The 20961-nt window shown below is 41.9% G+C and overlaps 1 protein-coding gene across 3 annotated transcripts in view; it reads right to left on the minus strand.

Moving 5' to 3' along the window:
- Positions 1-20961, minus strand: part of COL14A1 (collagen type XIV alpha 1 chain) — a 194873-nt gene that overhangs the window by 97353 nt on the left and 76559 nt on the right. For 2 of the 3 annotated variants that reach the window (XM_037166707.2, XM_037166709.2), the window contains exons 15-21: positions 14446-14572; positions 12750-12889; positions 12144-12276; positions 10767-10826; positions 9009-9160; positions 4100-4229; positions 1065-1187 (exon numbers count right to left, since the gene is read on the minus strand). In XM_037166707.2, the coding sequence (XP_037022602.2) occupies positions 1065-1187; positions 4100-4229; positions 9009-9160; positions 10767-10826; positions 12144-12276; positions 12750-12889; positions 14446-14572 (865 nt within the window). The remainder of the gene's footprint in view (positions 1-1064; positions 1188-4099; positions 4230-9008; positions 9161-10766; positions 10827-12143; positions 12277-12749; positions 12890-14445; positions 14573-20961) is intronic. The other variant, XM_037166708.2, reaches the window with a different exon arrangement.

Genomic DNA, 20961 nt, shown 5'->3' on the forward strand with positions numbered 1-20961 from the left:
GTTGATTCTTATATACACCCTGACCAGAGATCAAACCCAAAACCTTGGCACACACCCTGACTGGGAATCAAACCTGCAACCTTGGCCTATTGGGGTGATGCTCTAACCAACTGAGCTTCTGGGCCAGGACTGAGAGATGACGCTCTTACTCCAAGTCCTTTGCCCAGCTGGCTCCTTTAGGGCCTTTATATTTTCACCTCTGTTTCAACTCAGTGGAGTCTTTGATTTAGCATTAAAGAGATTCCTTGCTGAGTCCTACACAAATTTATTTACCTTCTGCTTCTTCCCACATGTGCTCATTCTTTCAGAGCTGTTAGTGACAGGTTTTTAAAATACTCATTGTTTACTGCAGAATTTCTCTTCCAACCATGTATTTATACATTTCTGTATTGATGTATTATTTCAATAGTGTTTTTCCCATGCCTCAAACTCTCACTGCCAATGCCCACACACAGTTCTTCCCCTTGGATGTGAATAGGATTTCTCGACCTCAGCACTGTTGACACCTTGGGCTGGATAATTCTCTATTCTGGAGCAGTGGGGAAGAGGCACTGTGACTTGTACGATGCCTAACAGAGCCTGCAGGATGCCAACAACAACTCCCTGCCCCATGTGGTGACAATCAAAGGCATCGCTCCTGGGCCTTGGAATTGCACCCGTAGAGAACCACTGGCCTAAAACAAAGCTATTTTCCCTCAGATGATCTGATCAATGGCTATAAAATGGGCCACACCGCCTATGGAGCAAGGCTGTTTTGCCAATTAACACATACCTCAGGACTAAAAAAAAGAAAGGAAAAAAGTTGTGATGGACTCCCAAGGAATGCATCTTGAACAGTGCACCCGGGGTGTATTCTTGCTACTTTGCTGCCATGGTTCATGGAGATGTGTGTAGGGAGAAATTGGAGGCGGGGTATTTCAGTTGTACGCACCAGGATAATGAGACATGGAAAGGGCTGAGAAGTGTTACAGAGGCAACAGTGACATCTCAGATGGAGACAGAGATGAAGTAAGTTGTCTTAGAAGACATTTTAGATGCTAACAATATTTTTAAAGCATACTTACCACTAACAGGTTTATAGACAATCCTGTAGCCCTTTACAGGGGACGATGGGGGATCCCATGTAATACGCAAACTGTTGTACCATTCTTCTGAGACCCGTAAGTTCTGGGGACCCGAGGGTGGCACTGAGCAGGGAAGAAAGGGACAAACCGGATTTCTTGTGTTTCCATCTTTACAACCTACCACATTGTTAACAAATTCAGAAGTACCTTCCCACAGTGTTGAAAATCCTTACAGTGAAAACACACTGGCCTCTGAAAGCCCACAGCTGTTCTAAATATTAAAGACATAGAAAATAACTGTGCTTGGAATGCTTTGTTTTGAAGATCAGCCGTTCATTAAATGTCATTGGGTTTTTTTCTTCAGTTAATTTTAAGGAAAATTGAGCTGGATATTGTTTATCAAAATGTCTCTATATACACCAGTCTGTTCCACCACCAAAGTATGTATGTTGTTCAATATCAAGGGGGATTACACTAGGGGAATAACAGGAATTCCCAAAGGTAAGGTTCTGATCATTGGTTTTTTTTGTAATGGTCTTTAAATGCGATTTATTTGTGTGAGTATGTGCATGTGTTCAACATGAAACCCTTCACAAATGAGCTAAGTTCTCGTATGGGGATGTTAAAAACAGATCTTTGAGCCCAGGGCATTGGCAGTTAGAGGGAGACCCATTGCCTCCCCAACCTCCTCCCTCTCCTCCTGGTCTCCCCACAGTGAAGGGGTTTATGGTAACTTTATGAGACATTAGGGTATTACATAACCCAGTTCAAAATCAACTCAGAATAGCAGAATTTCCTAATGTTATTTTTAACCATCCTTACATGCATTTTTTTAACAACCTGGACTTAAGATAGACAGGAATGATGTATTTAAAACACATAGTAGGTACTCCATAAATGTTAGGTGAATACCATTTGATTTTCTTTTTTAATTTCTATTTAAACCTGTGGTTTCCAAGCATTTATTTAGTGGGAAAATACTAAAATATGCTAGAAATTTCAATGTGTTGATCAAAGTCAAGATCAAGTTAAGATGCCCATGTACAAGTGAAATACAAGAAGAGCTGGGAGCTCTCCCACTGCTCTGCTCTTGCCCTGCCTTCTCTCTTCCCTGAGTGGATAACGGTAGCAGCTCTTCGAGTTCACAGTGCCCTGGGAGATCACTAGCAAACTGTGCAAGCCTGGCAGGGGTCTGGGTGGAAGCATTTACAGCACAGGCCTGGGGAGGAGAGAGAAGTGACGGTGCTGTCAAACCCATTTGCTCAGCTGAGCAGAGTCAGGACTTTGGGCCGCAGCTACGGAGTTTTAGTGACTTGTGCACTTACTTGAAGAATCCATAGTTAGGAGCCCAGGTACAGAATTCATCCCCTGCCACCATTCTGTACCAAATCACACTTAACCTTTGGGTAATTGTGGTAGATTGAAGATGGGTGCAATGTTTCTGACTCTCTTCCCACTTAGTGGTGGAGGCTATAACCCTCTCTTTGAATCTGGGGTTGGGCAGCGGTGGGTTCTGTGACCCCCTTGACGTGTAGACTATAGCAGAAGTGACACTGGACTAGTTCCTGGCATAGACCTTAACTATCCTGACAGTTCCCACTTTCTGCCTCTTAGAACCCTTGCTCTTACAGTCCTGAGTCACCACCTAAGAACTATGACTATCGTGCTACAAAGACCACAGGGAGCAGCTCTGAGGCCACATGAAGACAGAGGGACTCGCTGAGTCCAGACTTCCAGGAGTCCCCACCATGTTGCCAGGCACGTGGGTGAAGTTGTCTTGGATACTCCACACCAGTCCAACTAACAGGCGGCACAATCAATACTGTTGGAAACAGAAGGATTTCCCAGCAAGCTTTGCCTAATTTTCTGACCCACAAAATCATACAATATAATAAAACAGTTGTATTTTAAGTCACTAGGTTCTGGGGTAATCTTCAAGCAAGTACAGACAAACACACATAACAAAGACAACCAAGACCCTGCAGTGCTTTGGCCAAGGGTTTTCATGTGGGCTCCTCGCTTGTTCGCCATGGCCAACTCATCTAAACAAACACGTCGTGAGGACTCCTCGGTGCTGGAGGAGGTTGGCCTGCAGAGACGAATATACAGGTGAGGTCTGGGGCTCTCGTGATGCTACCTCCCAGGATGGGAGATGGACAGGGATCAGATACATTAGTAAACAAGAAAATAGTACCACAACATGCATGAAACTTAACAAAACACAGCAGGGTGATGTCACAGAAAGCAGGAGCTGCTTCACATCCATGGTCAGAAGTGTCTGAGGAGATGTCCTTGAGCTGAGACCAAACTGACAAGAGGAAGTCAGAAATGCAGACACCTGGGAAAGGATATTGTGCCTGGAAGGAATGGTTAGTGCAAGGGCTTCTGGCAGAAGCGAGCTTCAACGTTTTAATGAAGAGCAAGAGAGGAGGTGTGGCTGGGACAATTGTCCTTAGGAGTAGAGATTAAAGGGATCAGCAGGGTGCAGGTCACATAGGGCCTGGTAAAGCCTTGGGAAGAACATGAGTACAAAGGAAAGCCATTAGGAGGCTTCAAACAGGCAGGGCAGGAGATTATTTATGTTTGGAAAGCCCCTCTGGCTGCTTCGAGGAGAACAAAGGACCCAAGGGGAGACTCACAAAGACACTATAGGCCTTGGGCACTCACTTTAGTGAGAGAGGCGTGGCTTGGATTGGAGAGCAGTTAGAGGAAGAAAAAGTGCACAGGTGTGTAGAATGCATTTTAGAGAATCAACAGAGCTTGTGACGAATTAGGTGCTCAAGGAATAAGACATATTTGTTTTTAAGTCTGTGCTTTTACAGACAAGAAAACTGAAGCCCAGAGCAGGTAAGCAACTTGCCCAAAGTCACACAGCTTGAATGTATGAAGACAGAATTCAAACCCAGACTTTCTCCCTCCCAATCTCCTGTGCTCTTTTCACACAGGACTTCTGTGTTATTTGGGATAAATTACCAGGGGCATGCATTTTCAGTTGAATAGTCAGCTAGTATCCACAGGGAGAAAGTTTCACTTACAGGTCTTCCCAGGTGCAGAGACGCTGACGCCCTCTCCATCATCATAGACGGGAGTCACTGTGACTTTGTACTCAGTATCGGAAAGCAGAGGCTTCAGAAGGACATTGTTCTGGCTTCCAGGCACCATGACCTGCACAGAAATGCAGAGGGTCATGGGTTCAGTGAGACCTCTGTTCCCACTGGTCACAACGAGCAGGACCATGGGCACTTTCGATCAGAAGCAAGATGAGTTTGGAAAGTGCAGAGAAAAAAACAAAAGCATCCATGCAAAAGCATTTCTCTCCGAAATTCCCCTCAGTAACTCTTAGCATATAATCACTAATGCAGAAAGTTTAAATGGGAAGCTCTTTGGCTCTGAGGAGTGGTCTTCTCTCACATCTTTTGAGCATTTGTAAAGCATCCAGAAGAGACAGCAATTATCTATTTAGAAAGCAGGTGTTCGTAGCTTCAGAGGGTTCATTCCAGAACCTGGCCTGCCTATCCTGTCTGATTTTACTTGAGTATCCTCCCAAAAATTTACCCTTCTATTCTTTACCGTTTCAGGGATAATCTAATCTCAGCATTTTAGAAAAGAATGGATGTTAGCCAAGAACAACAGAACCACACATTTGATCTAAGTTTTCCAGATCGAAACATAGTGGCCAGTAAGAGTAAAACATGTTGCAGCTTTTTTATTTCTAAAATGAGGTGTTTTCCCCATTCTGAAATCACTGTCACTCTGTTTCAAGGGCTGCAAAAAATGAAATGCAGCCGTGGGGTCGACCCCTTACAAGCGTCACCATCCGCACCTCGGGGCTCAGCAGCACAAATCCTGGCATCCAAGGAAGAATATGTGGACCAGAGAAGCCACATGTTCTCAATGCAAAAACCACAAACCTTTCTGCCTGCACTCCAGCAGTTGGATACTGACACATCTTGAGCCATTTAAGGAACTTAATCATGGCTGGAAAAAACACTGGGATGTAAGAACTGACCCAAACTCATTTAAGGCAGTCACAAGACCGGGACAGCTGGAGCAGCTTTTCCGTGCAGATGCCAGCAGGCAAGGGGCTACGCCGTCTACTTCTGGATGAGAGAAGGAATCTATAAATCATGGAATAAGCCCTAGAAAGCCTCGAGTTGAACCCAAAGGCAGCTGTTGCTAAGACATTGCTCAACTTTAAAACAATGTTTTTTTAAAATATATATTAAAAAGGAAGCCTGAATTAGGTGATTTTATATTGGGTTAATGGAATTTGCTCCTTTTAGAAAAAGGACCTTGAAAGATATAGGGTTGAACTGACGTGGTCCTGGAAGGGAGATTTTGAAAAAGGAGACTTGCTTTATTCTAGACTGAGCTGGAGAACCCTACCATTAAGGACACATAAAGGAAGGACTGTGGTGGTTCTGACTTGTATTATTACCCCATCAACGTAGCTTTCTTTGTGGTGTTTCTTTCAAATAGTACCTCTCTGGACCACAGAGCCTGGGCTTTCATTCCAAGCAGTTTGTTTAGCAAACCACCCATGTTGATGGTCATTAAATAAGGTCCTCTCTCAAACTGAGAAACACATGTCCCGGAACCAATCAAATTTCGACTGCATAATATTGCAAAGCAGTGAGACCATTTGGGAGGATGCATTTAGCTTTCCTGGAAGTAGTTGCTGTGGTTTATGATAACCACCATCATTTACTCATCAATTATTATGTGCCAGGTGCTATTCCAAGCAGTTCAATACAGTAATTTGCTTCATCTTTACCATAATCCTTTGAGGTAGGCAGTAGTATCATTACACTCATTTTACAGATGGGGAAACTGAGGCCCACAGCTATTGAGGTAAGGAGGCCGTGTTGACATCCTGGATATGTGGTCTGAGCCTTGTTTTAACCATCGCCCCCTACTCCACATGATCGCACTGCGTGCACCTTTTCACCCTAATGATATTCATTCGCAAGAATACAATGCAAATCTCCTCTGGGGGATGCCGAGTTTTTTCTGCTTGGCCTCTACCTGTTTGCACAAACTAAGGTAAATATGGGCACCTGCCACAAACAGATGCTAGAGATCATAGCAGACGCTAGGTTCGTTTATAAAACAACTCTGTAAAAGAAGCTCGTGGATAAGTGAGATGCAAATCTAACCAGTGCGCTTTGTGGTTTTAATTCTCATCAGAAATACAACTTCACGCCTGGCCAGAGCTCTTCCACGAAGCCTGTAGGGGATTCCCTACATTTCCACTCCTCGCCAGTGATTCTCACACTCTCCGTGGTGATGGGTGAGGCAGGGCTGGTGCCATTGTGTTCATTCCCGTCCGATGAGGACCAATATTTGTATAGTTACAATAAAACAATGAAATTGCTAGAAACATGATGTTGGATGCTGCCATATTGAATTGCTATATGTGTTTGTAAAGCTTAATTTCTGTCTCTGAACTAACGTTGTAGGGGACCGAGCCACACCCTGAGCATCCCTGCTGCAGAACATTTCTTGCAAGTCAGAAGTCAGGTCACAGTTATGGATTTTGATACCTATGGACTAGAAAAGTCTGGAATACCGACTAGCCTTTCACAAACAAAGAAGTGTGAGACCCACTACCCTGACAAAAAAAAACAAACCTCAGGGCAGTGCAATAACCACACCTCCATATTTCAGAGAAGAGTTAAAAGTCAATCCATGTGAAATATTTGACAGGTGTCTTTACTGTCTAAGAGTTCAAAGGCTGTTTCCTGAAAATATCTGGTAGACCTGACTATGCTTAGAAAATAAATAAAAATGTCCTCTCAACTGGTAAAGCAAATTTAATTCCCTTTGTTATGTGTGTGTGTGTGTGTGCGTGTGTGTATGCTTGACTTTGGTTGACAATTTTCTATACATACACTATTCTCCAACTTCAATGCTCTATTTTGTCATTTCCTGGAGTACATTTAAACAGCTTTTGCAGTTAAAGAAAATTTAGAAAGATGGTAAGGAGCATTTCTCACACCCAGAAACATTTCCTTGATCACTGTTGGAATATAGTTTAGCCATCTTCCTTTCTCTGCTATGTATCATTATTTTAAGATACTTCCTTGGTGTGTGGGAGCTCATTGCCTTTGGATTTTGCTATAGGTCTGCGACTGTCTGTCCTATTTTGTTTTATCATCTAAATTTAGATGCACACATTTTCCGCCTCCAATAACAGTACACTACACTTATACAGCAGTGATACTTCATAAAACAGGGAGATATAAATTCCCAATTAATTCTCAGTTGAGTCCCTAAAGATGTATCTGCCTGCAAAGTAAGTGTGCACAACTCCAGTTTAATTAGAATTCACTAAATGTGCTTGATAGTCAAAGGATTGCAACGTGTTTTCTTCTGTAGAGTGAAAACCCTTCTGCACGGTAAATAACCACGACCAAAGTTATCAATATTTTTCCTTTTTATTACAGGTTTGTTTAACTGGGGAACAAGTGCTTTAAAACTTTTGATCCTTTTTCCCTTCATTTAGGTCGTCCAAGTGTTTTGAAATAAACACCGTGAAGTGAAAGAAACTACCAAAGGGAAAATTATCTAGGGACAACCCAAAGAAAATATTATTATTATTCTACCTGGCATAGCTCACAAGTGCATACATGAGATTAAATTGTTACTCTTTCCAAATTAGCAAGAATAATTCAGCAAGAAGCTTAATGTGTTTCTTGGAAAGAGTAGAAACAAAAACTAAAAAACAAAATTCTCATTCTGGGAAGTTTTTATGGGTCTCAGTTTTAGGAACTGAATTAAAACATGTGGACCCTAACAGGGGAAAAGAAAACATCCAAATTATAGCTTTAGTTTGAATTTTTTTGAAATTTTTCAATCACGAGTCATTTGAAATCTATGGTCTGAGCCCATTTAAAATTCACCCTGTTTTATTTAAATGTTCATTAAATGCCCAAAGGTACCCCCAGGCCAATTTCATGGATGTTCTGGGCATTCACAGTAGATGTGAATGACCACTGTGTTCTGTAACTCTTCCTCCATTGGCCTGAGAGAAAGTGTTTCCTGAAAGAATCTGGCACTCAAGTAATTTTTCAGATAAACACATAAATAAAAATAAATTTTCACCAAAGGCTCTGTAAGTAAAGAAGAGGAAGGAAGGATAATGATGTTACCCTTGAGCAATAATGAATTTGGAAAACTCTTTCCTAAAATGGTTCAAACACAAGGCACTGACAAGAAATGCAAGTTATGAGGCTAAACAAAGCATGTTTCATGAAAAAAAAAGAAAAAATTTTGGGATGCAAATTAGAGTTATCTGGCCTGGTAAAAAGCATATCTAAGAAACAATTTTCAGGTTCTGGACTAAAAGGAGAGATGTGGTGTAAATTAAAAACCAAACATGGGAAGGCCATGATCAAGAAAACAAACACAGATGATATAACTTAAAACCCAACACATAAAAATCTAAATCCCCTAAGGGAGAGATACCCATGATTAAGAATAAATTAAAAAATGACTATATATCTACCCAAAATGAGTTGATGCCAGTGAAAATTGTAACTATTTGTTACCAGATGGTATTTTATTAGCACCACTTCACCTACATAAAGATCATTCATGTATGCTTTGCTTAGAAGGTTATCAGATACCCAAGGTCAAAAAGTTTAATATATACGTAGTTTTGGTGCCCTAAGACATTGTCAAGGTGGCAGAAACAACAAGAAAAGTGCGGTTCAGAGGCTTTGTCCATTTGAAGCAGGCTGTGTGTGGAGCAAGCTTTGGAGATAGCACGGTCAAGAAAACAGTATTTAAGTTTGGGTTAAATGAAAACATTAGTGTCTGGAGATGGTAGAGTCACCGAGAAAGTAGCAGAAGAGAGAGCTTGCACAAGTCTTTGGGAAGAGCACCGTTAGCTCTGTTAGTGAAGAAAGCTCAGAGTTTCTAGTCAGCTGTATTTATACAGACCGTTCCTACCACTTCTTCCTCAGGGTCCCCTTGAGCAGTCAGGTAGGTCACCCTGAACTGCTGCACGCTGCTGTCTGAAATGTCCCATTTTACCCGCAGGCTAGAAGCGGTTTCCTCATCTACAACCAGGTTTCGGATTCCTGTCTGGAAAACTGGAATAAACACAACCAAGGATTAAAGAAGTTTAAACCCATTGTATTCCACACGAGCTGCAGAGACGACTGTGGACATGGCAACAAGATCATTTACTGTATTTCTCTAATATAGGGCCATGAGAAGAACAACTTAGCTTTCACAGTTAATGGGGACCCATGATCCCTACTGGTAGCAAATAAAAATGGGTTTAAGAGATGCTGACAAGGTGATACTATGGACACCTCAAAACTACCAGCTCTGGATACACACAAGTAAAAGGAACTGGGGAGAAGCACTTGGACTGGGAGACCCCAAGGGGAGCCCACTCATGAAGCGACCACGCTCATGAAAACCTCACACTAATCCTCTGTTGGAGAAGCAGACGTGAGGGACCAATGTAGTCAGCTTCAGGGTGCGGGCCAGTATCTGACATGCCCATTCACCTGTTCCCCCATTTCTGCTAACACGTCTCCCTCAGACACGAACCCCCGCCAGGGCTGCCTCTATTCATTCAGCCCACATGGAGGTTATTTGTTCTCTGACATCTGTTCAAACTCCTTCACCTACATTCTCTGACACATTCCTTCTCTTCTACCAAGATGTCTGCACCCTTATTTGTCCCATTTTGCTTCTCCTTTTTGTGCTGACTTTCTTTCATTCTGTCCATCTCTACCGAGTCTTTCTTTTCCTCATTTATTTATTCAGCCAACATTCACTGAGCCTTTCCTATTTGTCAGACTGTGTTACACCTTTGAGATAGACAGTGATTAACATCTGACAAAAATAGTGGAAGTATCACAGAAGTGGCAGGAGGGTGACATTTACCAGCCACAATTGGGGGAAAGTACCTAGTACTAGGAAGAAGAGGCGAAGCATCTCACCCTCAGGGCTGGGACGTCTAGATGGCAGGGGGGAATGGGAAAGCATGAAAAACATGGCTGGAGACCAGGAAGAGGGGCAGAACCCAATCAGGATCTTGGGTGTTATGATAAAGAGATTTGGGCGAAGAAAAAAATATCAATAAAGATTAACTGAAAAACGAAAGGATCAGTGAATGAGTTAATGAATGAATGAATGATGGAAAACCCAGAAACCCACAGAAGGGCTTTAGGTAGGGAAATAAATGATATCATTAAACTTGTGTTTTATCTACTTGACTCCGACAGCTAGTTGGAAAGTGTGTTATAATGGAGGAAGAAGTTAAGCTGAGAGAGAAAGCAACTGTTATAGGAAGACCAATAGACCAGACAGATCTGAGTAACCCACAAAAATGCAAGGAAACCATAATATGAATAATTCCCAACAGAGAGCGATAGGAGAAGTTACCAAGATCAAGAGGAGGACAGAAACTCTAGGGTGGGCTATGCTAACATCCACTGAAAGATTAAATGGGAACCCAAAACAAAGATGGGAAAGGTAGAGAGCTGTAACAGTGAGATGAGTAGGCAGAGGACCTATAAGTATTTAGGGGTAAGCAGAGGGTGAGAGGTCCTGAGAGGTGTGAAATTTGAACTGGCATACCCTGTTCCTAATTAATAATAAAAATAAATAAAGCCGGGATAACATAACTTTGGTTTAAATCAAACTTTTCTTGTGGGTAAATAGGCTTTAATTTGTCCTTACCTGATGTTACAGGTCTGGTAGGTACTATGGTCGTAGCTGGCTCTGTCCAAACACCGTCAACTAAAAAATATATGTAATATTTTAAGATTCTTTCATGATAACTCTATATAATTGTGGATAGCGCTTTATAGCTATCAAAGAAAATGTCACCTGTATTATCTCACTTGTTTCTCACAACCATCTTGACTATGGTTGTGAGAGTAAAGAAGTAAGTTGTATGTAAGGCTGACATTGTACCTGTTCTGCAGATAAGGAAACTGAAACCCAAAGAAGTTGAAATGCCTAATCACAGACACCAGCTTCATTTAAATATTTGAATTAACACCTATCAAGTTGTGAAACCTCCCAGTTTCGTTGAAACGAGGCAGCACCATGGTACTGCAAGGAACCTGCTATAGATCAAGTTGTGAAAGGGCTGCCGAACAAGGCCACTAAGGGGGACAATAGATGAGCACCTTCTATTTCTTGCATCCAATCTGGGCAACCAGGGGATGGAGCAGCTCTGTGGTGCTCCACCAAGTTCTCCTTCCCATGTCAACAAGCTCATCCACCAGCTTCTGGCCGAGGTGGCTCCAAGCTCTGGGAACCGCCTTGCCTGAGGTCATAGTCTCCGGCAGGGCAGGGGGTGGGTAGCCTCCCTCCAAACACACAGGGATGCAGGAACGCAAAGGCCCAACCCCTGTGACTCAGTTTGGGACAACTCAAAAGGGTCATCCCAGGTCTAGAACTCCTAACAGAATTAGCTGAAGACTTTAACTTCTATGTCCCATCCGGCCAGTCTTCTTTTCTTACAAATACATCTCCCAACTCGACTCTTAAATAAACCTTCTGGATGCAATTTTCTCTTTCAGAATTTATTCCTGGGAACCCAATGAAAGAAAATCTAATATGTGTTTAATACCTCATATTTAAAAAATGAAGGGATGAATGAATCAGCAAGTGAATTTTGTACATGATTCTTGGAACCGAGATCAACTTGGGAAATTCCACGAACTCTTAGGAGACGTGTTTCCCCTAGGTTTATTTGTTTGCTCATTTATTCATGTATAATTATTACATCCATCCATCCATCCATGCAGCAAGTATTCATAACACAGTTAAAACATGCCGACTACTGTGTTAACTGCTGGAGAGATCATGGTGAACAAGAGAGATATAATCCTAGCCTTATGGTGGTCATAACCTAAGATGCAATGATGCTTCACATATTGGTTTCATTAAAGGTGAAAATATGTGAAGAATTCTGGGGGATAAAGAGAAATCGAAGCTTCTGTGGCCCCAGATAAGGCTGACGGGCAGGGAACCTGGTGGGGTGCAGAGGGTGTCAGGTGGTGGGAATTGGTGATGTCCGTCCACAGCGGCCAGGCCAAGACTTACGGGTGGTCCCGACAGCGGTCACCACCTCACTCTCGCTGCCGTCATCCAGTACAGCCAACAGAGAAACTTCATACTCAGTGCCGGGATCCAGGCCCTTAATCACGTGGGAGTCTTGGTCCTCTTTCAGGATAACCTGGAAAGCACTTAGTGTTTAGTAACTGGGTTTATTGGAATAACAGAGGAGAACACTAAGAGAAAATAATGAAAAGGAAAAATGTCGCCCCAGGTGCAAGAAACAACTAAGCATACACGACTCTAGAGTCATTGAACTCAATTTTATAGTTGAATTAGAGGCCTTATTCATTTGGATTCCCTCAACACATAAACTATGAAGATCGCAAACATGGCATTTTGAAGTTTTATTAGATGTCATTTGGGAAAGTAGGAGAATCTGAAAAGACATAAAATATGTAACTAAAGCACCTGCAGAAATGCACGTCAGGTCATTTGGTTTGACACTGATAAACTCCATGCTGTGCACTGTATTAGTTACTTCTGGGATTCCCCATCTATTTTAAAGGGAAGACCAACTCAAGTGCAGCAGGGGGTCTTCTCTTCCCAACAAAATGCTCCAGATTAATTTTCAGCCCATTTCCCACAACTCACTTCCTCGGTCTTCCCACCATAGACTGGGATCCACATCAGCTTGTGCTGCCCTTCATCCACCGAGAGCGGATGCCAGGTCACCCTGAAGCCATCTGTTGTCACCTCATCAATTTCCAAGTATTGCTGGGCTGGTACTTCCTCTGCGAGCCAAGGAAAGAGATTCTGTGAGGAGATTAAGAAGGCAAGAAAGCCACCACTCCCGGGGCCTTGGGGAGAGAAGGCGCCCCCTGAGCTAGTCCTCGCTTTGGGAGGGGACTCCCAAGGGCAGCACCGTTCGGCCCAATGCGACCTTCCCGACATTTCTGTTTGCAGCATTCACCTACAGTGTGAGCTAGGACGACTCGGGACAGAGCGGACTGTACAGTGTTCCAGTCATTTCCAGAAAACTTCGGTTCTCTACATGACTCTTTTCATTAACTATAAAAAATAGGAGTTCCACATTCATCACTTTACAAAGATAATATTTTTCCTAGTACTTTGAGGAAATTAATGAAATGGTGTCCTGGAAGTCTGAGAAATGTCCCTTTTAGCTTTATGCACTTTCTTTTTCTTTAAATCTGTTATAGTCTACCTTCAACGTTATTTTGTACCAGCTTCAGGTGCAGTTAGATACCCATACATGGCAACACTTTACACTGTTCCCACCAATACCTGCAGCATCAACCTGGCACCAATGCCGTCATTGTAACATCATTGACTGTATTCCCACGGCTTCATCCACCTTCACACCTACAGCTTACTCTAGGAATAAGTTCAGTCCTGGAGAAGAAGCTTCGTCCTTTTAATCCTGTACATATGGCAGCCATCAGAAGTGAACTATAATGTATCAGGTGTCCCATTATTTCACTGCTTACACACTTCTGAGATGTACACAGCAGAAGGCATCACACCCAAGTATACTCGATGTGATGCATACCCAAGTATATGGATGAATTGTCAGTCACTGATTTTTATTATTTGAAATCAGAGATCTTTAGAACTTTGTCAGGACCCCATGAGAATTCCAACTGGAGGTAGCCCTTGGGAGATTTTGTGAAATGACTGAACTTTTTGCGGTGAATATTATTTCTCAATAACAGGTAAAAAGCTTTTGGATATCAACAGTTATGGAAGTTCTGTGTAATATACACACATTGGAATATAAGGAAGTTGTGCAACTGTTCATTGATAGAACAAAAGAAAAACAATATGAGATTAGGAACAGAACAATGTACACTTTTTTTTAACTGAGACCTTTTGAATTTCAGTGGTCTCTTTTGCTTGCTTTGATAGAAATTCATTGCCCATTATGCAGCCTAGTTACCTGATTGTTGGTTTGTTAGTAATAATATAAAATAAACAAAAATTAAATTACAATCTCTTTAAAATCACAATTGAAGAAGCTGCTCCATTTCTCTTTTTTTAATGCTTACCTGAGGATATGTTTATTGATATTTTAGAGAGAGAGGAAGTGAGGAGGGAGAGAAAGAAATACCAATGTGAGAAACATCATTTGCTTCCCTCCTATATGTGCCCTGGTATCAAACATGTAACCCAGGTATGTGCCCAGACCAGGAACTGAATCTTGAACCTTTCAGCCTACAGAACAACACTCCAACCTACTGAACCACCCAGCCAGGGCAAGAAGCTGATCCATTGTATGGTTTCTATATAGTTACTCTCGGAAATTTTTCACACCATAATAAGGCTTGCTTACCTGTGGTAAACACACCAGTCAGAGGCTCCGACTGCCCTTCCTCGTACAGGGAGGAGATGGCAACAGTGTACTCGGTGAGGGGGGTCAGGCCCTTCAGAGGGAATGTGGTGATAGGATCGACTTCAACCTGCAAAGGAGAGGAGTCGCAAGAGCTGTATCAGACACTCTCCAATTCTGGGAACAGAAGTTATTTTATTATTATCTGCACTTCACTTGGCTGGCAGTGGAGCTATAAATACTGAAAAAAAATCACTGCATTATAAAACTAGTCAGTTTATATATACACATTTCTAATCCTCCTCTTAAATAGATTACCCAACCATTAATTCTCAGGACAGCTTTGCAGCCAATATTATTTCCGCTCATTAACAATCTACAAAGTAAAGTGCACACAATTTACAATGCTAATATGAATATAATGTATCCAGGCTGGTCTGCTGGAGGCAGTTGGTTTTTGGCTTGATTTTCTGGGCTCTGTTGACCCCATGACTAAGTAACTCCCACAGAGATCCATAGGTGAGTAACCATGGAATGGGCAGAATCAGGGAATGGAGGTATTAAAAACACTATTTGAATTAGTAAAAATTTGAAATAGTAAATATTCGAAATTGCCCATTATCTTTCACAGAGACATATCTGGGAAAAATATGTACCAATATCTTTATGGCACATAAGGGAGGAAGTACTGAGGATAAGGACCAGGGGTGTAAAGAAAAGGAAGAATTAGAAAAGAGAAGAAAAAAGAACAGACCTTGAAGAAGAAAAAAAAAGAAGGAGGCAATGAGGGCAGGATCTAGAAGACAGAGAGAGCCCTGAGCAAAGTCACACTCAAATTTAAAGGACAGACACAGCTTCACCTTTGAGAGGCTGGGTCTTGAGGCTGCTGGGTTACATACAGGGGATATATGGCAGGTGCCAAGTAAATGGCACCTCCCACTTACGCACTTTGAATATATTGTCTCAATAAATACTCACAAAACTGCTATGAGGCAGGTACTCTGGGATATCAAAAAAATGAACCTATTGACCTGAGAGCAGACTCTGCCAAAAAGTATCTGACTTAACATGTTTTCAACAGACATTTTGGAGCAATATCACTAAGATCTGTTACTTACAACATTTCCAATAACTAATCTTGATGCTATCCCGAGATTAAGGGGAAGATGACTAAGCTTGCTGTATTTGTTCATAGCAGTCAAAGTGAACTCTGCCAAAATCTAGAACATGTCACATTCTACCTAAAACCTCCATTGGTTATTCTTCAAATGAAAACCAGGCACCCTGTAATGACCTCTTGGTCTTGCATCATCTGGAGCGCTGCTCCTTTTTCAGCTCATTGCCCCCTGGGCTCCAGCCACACTGCCCATCCATCAGGTCCAAGCCTTCCTCACCTCAGGGCCTTTGCACAACCAATTTATTTTTCCCAGGACCCTATTTCTCTAGGTCTTTCAAAGTTAGGCCATCCTCATTTGTCAGGGCCGAGCTTAAATTTCACCTCCTCAGAGGTAAAAATTTCTCTTTCCACCTATTTCAGCAGGATTATTCTCAAATTATACCCTTGTCTGATTCCTCCGTAGCACCAATCACAGCCAGAAATTATTTTGTTTCCTTACAAACTTGTTTATTGTTTACCTCCTATGTAGAGTATAAGCCCCTTGAGGGCAAAATGTTTAGCTTTTCACTACTGGATGGTAAATTATTGTGTCGGGTTTTTTGTTTGTTTGTTTGTTTGAGTGAATAGAATAAGTAAATGAAAATTCAGGTGGAGGCAACAAAGAGCCCTTTTTATTTATTAATAATAAAGAGCTTTTTATTTGTTTTTTAATTACATGTTATTGACTATGTTATTAGAGATGTCCTGACTTTCCACCCTTTGCCCCCTTCACCCAGTATCCACCACTCCCTCAAGCAATCCCCCCACCATTGTTCATGTCCATCAGTCACGTGTATAAGTTCTTTGGCTACTCCACTTCCTATGCTGTACTTTACATCCCCATGACTATTCTGTAACTGCCTATTTGTACTTCTGGTTTTTTATTTCTAAACATTTTTTATTGTTGTTCAAGTACAGTTGTCCCCATTTTCCTCCCACCCATTTGTGCTTCTTAATTCCCTCAACTCTTCACCCATTCTCCTCCTACCCCCTTCCATATGGCAACCATCTGGTAGCTAACTTCTCTTCTCTTGCTGCTTTTAAAAGACTCTTTATCTTCAACCTTTGGCCTTTTACTTATGATCTGTCTTGGAGTTGCCCTCTTTGCATCTATCATAATTGGGACTTTCTGTGCTTCCTGGACTTGTATGTCTATTTCTTTCACCAAATTAGGGATGTTTTCTTTCACTGTTTTTTCAGATAGATTTCCAATTTCTTACTCTTTCTCTTCTCCTTCTAACATCCTTACGATGTGAATGTTGGATCTCTTGAATTTTTCCCAGAGGTTGTTTCTACAATCCTCTTTTTTGGATTCTTTTTTCTTGTTATTCCACATGGTTGTTTTTTGGTTTTTTTATATCCCAAATAATTAATTTGATTCTTGGCTTCATCCATTTTACTATTGCTTCCCTGTAAATTGTTCTTTATTTCAATTAGTATATTCTTCATTTCTGACTGGGTCTTTTTTATGCTGCTGAGGTCCTTGAGCATCCTTATCGCCAGTGTTTTGAATTCTGCATCTGATAGATTGCTTATCTCCATTTCATTTAGCTCTTTTTCTGGAGTTTTGATCTGTCCTTTCATCTGGGCCATGTTTCTTTTCTCTCCTCATTTTGGCAGCCTCCCTGTGTTTGTTTCTGTATATTAGGTAGAGCTGCTTTGACTCTGTGTCTTGGTCGTGTGGCCTAATACAGTAGGCATCCTTTAGGGTCCAGTGGTACAGCCTCCCCTATTACCCAAACTAGTTACTCAAGATGCAGCCTTTGTGTAGGATGAGTACACCCTTCTCTTGTAGTTGAGCCTTGGTTGCTGTTGGCAGATCAATGGGAGGAATTTAGCCAGGCCTATCAGCTGCAAGGACTGGCTGTGACTACTGACCACCAACCTCTGCTCTCCATGGAGGATTAGCTGTGTAGGTACAGGGTAGTGGTGCTCTGATATGGTCTGTAGCTGTCCACTGAGTGGCTGGCCCTGGGGTTTCCTGGGTGGTACAGGCCAAAGTAAGCCCCTACCTGTCTGTGTTTTGCCTGGGAAACTTTGCCTAAGCTGTAAAGGAATCTGAGATGGCTGCTACTTGTGCCAGGCTGGGAGGTTCCCAGGCAAAGCCAAGCTGTAACACTACTCTAGCTGCTGCTAGGGCCCACTGAAGCCAGCTCTTGCTTGTTTGATAGTTGAGGATTTATGAGCCAAAACCAGCCATTTCCATGGAAAAGCAGCTTGGTGGGCCTACTAGTTGGGTGGGGCAAAGCCTCTGGGGATCTCCACCATGGGTCAAACAGTGTTATCCAGGTTGATGGAGTCTCAGATATGACATAAGGTTACCAGCTCTGTTGGGGGAGGGTTTAACAAAGGGACAATGGTATCTGCTCACCTCGATGCCAGACACTTCAGTTCCACCCTGTAAACCACTGGTGCCATTCAAGCTGCTACCCAGTTGCTGGAGCTCAAAGGGAGTGAGTCTCAGTAAGTGAGTCCATGTGTGGGTTCTTTAAGAGGAACTGCTTGGGACTCTAGAAGTTTCTTCCACTGACTCAATCCCCACTGGTTTTTGTAGCCAGAATCTGTGAGGACTTAACCACCTTGCATTGGAATCCTTCGCTGGGGGAACTGGTGTTGATCCGGGGCTCCTCACTCCTGAGATACCCCTCCAAAATTGTTATCCATGTGGGTATGGGACCAGCCCATCATGCATCTGCACACCTCCTATCAGCCTGGATGAATGTGGTTTCTTTAATTCCATAATTGTCAAACTTCCATTCACCTTGACTTCAAAGTTGTCAGACTTCCATTCAGTTCAATTTCTGATGTTTCTGAGAGATGGTTGTTCCACACTTCAGTTGTAATTTTGACATGGCTGAGCAAAGAGGCAAGCCATGTCTGCCTATGCTGCCATCTTGACCAGAAGTTAACAAAGAGCCTTTTTAAAAGAGATAATAAAAAGATCATCTAACCTAAGAGCCAATCCAGAAAGTATATAAATCCTAAAAAAAACATCAACCAGAGTTAAAAAAAAAAAAAAAAGAGTGTAAGCCCTGGAGAGAAGAGCATCCGTTTCCATCCTTTTGAAACCCTGACCAGTCTGTTGGACAGGGGAGCCAACCTCCCAGCCTAAGCTGCCCAGCTGTCGTGCCAGACTTGGAAGTGCAGTCATCTTGGAAATTCTGGCCCAGTCAAGGTCCCAGATGAGTACAAGAGTCACCCCAGCTGACACTACATGGAGCAGAGACAAACTGTCCCTACTGAACCCTGCCCAAGTTGCATAATCATGGGTTACTATTTAAGCCAGGGTGTTAGTTACATAGCAATAGTTAATTGAAAAACATTTTCTCACAGTCTAGCTAAAAGCTTAACTTCAGCCTAATTCTGGGTGAGATGAAGAAACAGTCCTTGATGAGATAAGACGGACTTGAGCTCTCCTCTGGGCTCTGTTGTTGAGTCATTACTGTCAGGAACTGGACTTGCTTCCCTAAACTCTGGGGCCTTTCCTTTATAAAACGCAAATGGCAGCACTTCAGGACTCCATCATGTCTGCACATTTTCCCACATTCTTCAACAACACATGCTGTCTGAGACGGCTTCTCTCCTGGGTTTGGCAAGCCATGTGTTGGTAGCATTTTCCCCTAAGGACTGTACTAGGTGCTCTCTGTAGAGCTCTCTGAGCCGTGACTGGCTCAGGGAAGGCAGTGAACATGTGTTAGCCACTATCATCATCATCATCATCAACAATATTATCATCGTCCGTACTTAAGTGCTCTTGTTTGGTTTTTCTTTTTTAGTCTCCAAAAAGTTGGGGAGACACAGAGGTAAGGAGAGGAAGTAAACGAGGGGACTATAAATTAGGTCAAAAGCACAGCTTTTTCAATTAGGTGCAGGTTATATACTAAGTAGATTTCAGTTGGGACATTTTAAAGTTCATTCCAGAATGTTTTGGAAGTTTCCTAAAAACCCAATTGCAAAATTGTCTATAAATAAAAGCTTACGTTAATAAAAAGTTAATGCAAAATATGATAGGAAAACTCACCATTCAATTCTATAGTCCAAAATTAGGTAAAATAATATTTCACTTAAAAGGAGACACTTGAAAACCAACCTCTAGTCTCAACTGCATCATTAAAAATTAAGAACATACACGCACATGCACACACATACACACACACCAGTCGAAAGGAAGATGTTACAAAACCTACACATTGCTCATGCATTTCATTCAAATAAAATTTTCTCATAGTTTCATCCCAAGTCCATTTACTTACATTTGAAATTCAGTTTCACCAAACATATTTTTATAATTTTCAAGCACAATAAAAGTTAAAAATAGTAATGCCACCAAGGCATCCTCAGGATTGAAAAATGCTATGAAAAAGCACATGTTTTCTAAAAAATGTATTAATCTGGGACCATTCTTTATAAAGGCAAATAATGTAAAATACCATAAGAGGCTACAAGTAATAATTTTTTAAATGAATGTTAACTGAACCTATTGTAGTGCTCATTATACAAATGTCAAATCACCTGAAATTAATATAATGTGGCATGTCAATTACATCTCAATAAAAGAAATGTTGTGATGTAATTATACTTATAACTCACATATACACATACATGACACACTTTATGAAAAAGCATTACCAAAGAAAGATGCTCTACAGCGAACAAGTATTTATTGTTGAGTGTGGCTGCTGTGTTATTTTGATTGTTTAATGAGTCAACATTTTTAAGTTGGTAAGCTTCAGATAAAAATGGAAATCCCTAGGCAAAAGATTAGAGATCACAAAATCCAGCAGCCCTGCCTGGATTTCTATGCAGTAGCAACCTGCAGGGGCTGACAGGCAGTGGCTGAGTCTTGAATGGACACGTGTGAACCCCCTACCACGTTGGTCCCTGCCACAACTTAGCATCCTTGTCTCAGTACCCCACCATCCAGGGTCACTTATCATCAATCTTGAATTACTGTCTTTCTTTCCGTGGAGAATTTTTTTCTATTACACATGCATGTCCCCAAAATGGGAATACAGAATATATGAAATACAGTTCACACTGGCCTCATGTTATGGAAAAAAAAGGTGAACGTATATTTCTTTGTATGTATGACTATTAATTCACATTTGTGGTATGCTTCGCTCATTTATAGTATCTGCTCAATCTGCCTACATGCCTGAATTTGTAAACTGTGAGAGTATATTTTATCCCTGATAACAAAGAAACACTGATAGTTCAGTGTTTTTTATTTCAATCCTTTTGAGCCAACACAAAAAGCCGCCGTGTGCAAGGGCTCATGTGAGGAGTCTCCTTAGACACATAGACAGCTGCTCCAGCCCCTACCTGATCCGGTCTTCCCAGACCGGGCACCAGCCCTATGAATT

The sequence above is a fragment of the Artibeus jamaicensis genome, unplaced genomic scaffold, assembly GCF_021234435.1.
Source record: "Artibeus jamaicensis isolate MK-2021 breed Jamaican fruit bat unplaced genomic scaffold, CSHL_Jam_final scaffold_916, whole genome shotgun sequence".
NCBI classification, from domain to species: Eukaryota; Metazoa; Chordata; class Mammalia; order Chiroptera; family Phyllostomidae; genus Artibeus; species Artibeus jamaicensis.